The 4,066-nt window shown below is 52.2% G+C and overlaps 2 protein-coding genes across 2 annotated transcripts in view; one reads left to right on the top strand and one right to left on the bottom strand.

The window, feature by feature from the left end:
- Positions 1 to 4,066, bottom strand: part of LOC102252603 (HLA class II histocompatibility antigen, DP beta 1 chain) — a 26,105-nt gene that overhangs the window by 19,486 nt on the left and 2,553 nt on the right. The window lies entirely within an intron of this gene.
- The window catches only part of LOC102252319 (RLA class II histocompatibility antigen, DP alpha-1 chain-like), a 6,611-nt gene that overhangs the window by 1,758 nt on the left and 787 nt on the right, over positions 1 to 4,066 (top strand). Inside the window, exons 2-4 of the mRNA XM_014541019.1 lie at positions 1,535 to 1,919; positions 2,227 to 2,508; positions 2,987 to 3,133. Coding sequence (XP_014396505.1) covers positions 1,535 to 1,919; positions 2,227 to 2,508; positions 2,987 to 3,133 — 814 coding nt within the window. The remainder of the gene's footprint in view (positions 1 to 1,534; positions 1,920 to 2,226; positions 2,509 to 2,986; positions 3,134 to 4,066) is intronic.

Here is a 4,066-nt window from a genome sequence, read left to right as displayed (position 1 = left end):
CCCCACTGGGGTGCCTGGCCAGTCTGGGTGAGGGGCTGAGGGCCGTTTTCAGGCTGGCGGGTGACTGAAGCTCCCAACCGCTCCTTTTTTTCTTTTTTAATTCTGGGCCAGCTTTAGCTCTGAGGCTTGGCTCCAGCTCTGAGGCCTAGGCTGCTGAAAGCAGGTATCTGGTTTGTTGGGGTTCTATAATCGAAACACTGTTTCAACTCCAGCTCTGAGATCCTGGCTGGCTGAAAGCAGGTTTCTGGGGTTTTGTTTAGCTTCTATATTTGTAACAATGTTTCAAACTGCTAGCTCAGAGGCTGGCAGCCGCAGGCGGGGAATGTTGGCTTCCTCCGTCACTGAAGCAAGCAAGCCTCATGTTCGCTTCAAGCTGCCGGGCTGCCGGCCACCATCTTGGTTGGCAGTTAATTTGCATATCGCCCTGATTAGCCAATGGGAAGGGTAGCGGAGGTACGGCTAATTACCATGTTTCTCTATTATTAAATAGGAGGATACCCTTTGACATTTCATGTAATACTGGTTTGGTGGTGATGAACTCCTTTAGCTTTTTCTTGTCTGTGAAGCTCTTTATCTGACCTTCAATTCTAGATAATAGCTTTGCTGGGTAGAGTAATCTTGGTTATAGATCCTTGCTATTCATCACTTTGAATATTTCCTGCCACTCCTCCCATAATGTGAATGTTGGTACGCTTGAAGTTGTCCCAGAGGCTCCTTACACTATCTCCATATTTTTGGATTCTTTTTTCTTTTTGCTCTTTTGGTTGGGTGTTTTTTGCTTCCTCATATTTCAAATTGTTGATTTGATTCTTAGAACCCTCTACTGTTGAATCCCTGTAAATTCTTCTTTGTTTCAGTTAGTGTATGCTTAATTTCTGACTGGTCCTTTTCCATGTCTTTGACATTCTCAGTAAGATCCTGAAAGTACTAAGTCCTCTTCCTCATATTTCAAATTGTTGATTTGATTCTTAGAACCCTCTACTGTTGAATCCCTGTAAATTATTCTTTGTTTCAGTTAGTGTATGCTTAATTTCTGACTGGTCCTTTTCCATGTCTTTGACATTCTCAGTAAGATCCTGAAAGTCTCACTAAGTCCTTTGATGCTCTCATTAATTTTCTTGAAGCTCACATTAAGTCCTTTAAAGCTCCCATGAAGATCCTCGAGTAACCTTATAACCATTGTTTTGAACTCTGTATCCAGTAGTTTGCTTGCTTCCATTTCTTTCATTTGTGACCTGTTTCTTTGTCTTCACATTTTGGCTGCCTCCCTGTGTTTGTTTCTATGTATTGGGTAGAGTTGCTATGTCCTCTTGAGTTGGTAGAGTGGCTTGTGTATTGGGTGTCCTGTAGAGAGAGAGAAAAACATCGATCAGCTGCCTCCTACACGTCCACTACCAGGGATCAACCCACACCCGGGGCATGTGCCATGACTGGGAATCGAACTGGCAACCAGGAATGACAGATGCTTAAGTCTTCAGGAACAAGAGAAACATCCTGAATTTTAAACAGTAATTTCTCTCATTGTTTTCCCCAGTTCTTTTCTTTCATTTTGCATTTCTCATGTTCTGTGTTATTCCTTCATGTTCCCAATAACCTTCCTTTATCTACTGGCTCTCTGTGTTCTGTTTATTTTTCCTACTTATTCACCTGTTCTCCAACCTCCCTCCTTGCAGCCGACCACGTGTCCACGTATGCGGAGTTTGTGCAGACGCACAGCCCCTCTGGGGAGTACATGTTCCAGTTTGATGGGGACGAGCAGTTCTATGTGGACCTGGATAAGAAGGAGACTGTTTGGCGGCTGCCGGAGTTTATCCACACCTTTGACTATGATGCTCGGAGGGGGATTGCTGACATCGTCATGGCAAGAAAGAACTTGGACACCCTGATCCAGCGGTCCAACCACACCAGGGCCACGAATGGTACTGCTTACCCTTGCTTGTCCCTCAGCCCAGCGGCAGGGTGGGGGAGCCCAGAGCCCACTTGTGGTGGCCCCGTGAGGGGGCAGTATCTAGAGGGTCAGAGGAGGCATTGCCTTCTTATTCGAGGAAGAGGTTGGGCTGAGGGGAGGCCAGGTCAGGGGCACAAGAAGCCGTGACTCTGACCTGGGAGCCCTGGGGGCGAAGGGTGGGCCTGAGACAGTTATTCTATAACTGGAGAATATTGGGCCCAAGGTGGACCCTTGAGAGGCAGCCGGAGGCCTAGACTCACCAGGTGCTGTTCCTTCAGAGCCCCCGGAGGTGACTGTGTTTCCCAAGGAGCCGGTGGAGCTGGGTCAGCCCAACACCCTCATCTGCCATGTGGACAAGTTCTTCCCACCCGTGCTCAACGTCACCTGGCTGCGCAACAGGCGGGCGGTGACGGAAGGCGTGGCTGAGACCATCTTCCTGCCCAGCACAGAGTTCAGGTTCCACAAGTTCCACTACCTGACCTTCGTGCCCTCGGCCGAGGACGTCTACGACTGCCGGGTGGAGCACTGGGGCCTGGCCGGGCCGCTCCTCGGGCACTGGGGTACGGAGCCGCACCCAAGGCAATACCATCCTGACACTGTCTCTAGTCCAGGACCCTCTCTCCTCGGCGCCTGCTCTCATCGTCCTGAAGAGCAGGCGACTCTTAATTCTGTGGCATATTGTCACTCTACCCAACGTCACCATCTCCTGGTTTCTAACTCTTTTTTTTTTTTTAATTTTCACATGAGGATATTTTTTCCATTGCTTTTCAGAGAGCGTGGAAGGGAGGGGGAGAGAGAAACATTGATGTGAGATAGGCACAGAGACTGGTGGCCTCCTGCATGCACCCGACTGGGGGTGGCAGGGAATGAAGCCGCCACCCAGGTATGTGCCAGTGACCAGGAACCGAACCTGAGACGCTTTGGTGCACCGGACGGCACTCTCACCACTGAGCACACCAGCCAGGGCCCCTGAAAGCCCACGGCCAAGGCCAGCTCTTGCTCCTACACTTCTGACTTCATCTTTCCTTTGTGCCCCAGAGGCCCAGGAGCCGATCCAGGTGCCCGAGACAATGGAGACTGTGGTCTGTGCCCTGGGCCTGCTGGTGGGCCTGGCGGGGATCATTGCTGGCACCATCGTCCTGAAGAGCAGGCGACCCGACAGCGTCCCTGGGTGCAGGGCCCCCTGTGAGTCCTCAGGTGTGGGTAGGAGGGGCACAGTGGAAAGGAGTGGCCAGCGCTATGGGTGGGGATATGTTACTGCACGAGGGCCTGCTGCCCAGGCACGTAGGAGCCAACACTGTGGCGCCGGCTTTGGGGAGGAGAAAAGGCCTGTACCTGCGAGGCGCCGGCGGGAACTGCAGGCAGAGGCTCCAGCCTGTCTCCCGGGCTGGGCGGTGTGAGGGGCAGCAGTTAAGGGCTCACAGGTGTTGCTCGTGAGTGGAGTTTCACAAGGGTTCCTGGTAGGTGATGGATCCACGTTGGTTCTGGGTGTTGTTAGACATGTAAGAAACACACACGACGTTAATGTGCACCGTGAATATCAGCAGGAAGCAGAAGCTCCTTTTACCCATAATGCACAGCTCCTGGCACACAGTGGGTCCTCAGCACATGTAATATGTACTCATTGAATACTTTCTACCTCCAAAGACTGCAACGCATTTGGAGCTAGATGCAGCCACGCGGTTTGCTTGGAACGATGAAATGTAGGAAGTGATGTGATTTCCGGGGGGACCACTCAGAGGCGGCGTGCGATTCGCTAGGTCCTGTCCACCCCCCTGGGGTGCTGGGCGCAGGTGCTGAGGAAAGGTCTGTCTGTGGCGCCCAGCAGCCCTGATCAGCAGCTGCCCGCTGGCAGCTGGACACCCGGCAGGAGCAGACGCTGGGCGCCAGGGATGTGCTACTCAGCGGGGTCCCCTTCTCACTGCGCAAGGGTGGAGCTCAGGGACCAGAGGGGCAGGAGGTTAGAAAGGTTTCATCGCAGAAGCCAAGGGAGTGGGGATTTTGGAAGGAGGCAGCAGTTACTAGTGTCAGCTGTCAGCAGCAAAGTACTCAAAGTGCTCAGCGTCGTAGGAGATGGTGCTTGGAGCCCCTTAGAGAGCGGCCTCTCACAGTGTCCAG

Source organism: Myotis brandtii, unplaced genomic scaffold (genome assembly GCF_000412655.1).
Source record: "Myotis brandtii unplaced genomic scaffold, ASM41265v1 scaffold2561, whole genome shotgun sequence".
NCBI lineage: Eukaryota > Metazoa > Chordata > Mammalia > Chiroptera > Vespertilionidae > Myotis > Myotis brandtii.
This window is presented reverse-complemented; position numbering and strand designations above follow the sequence as displayed.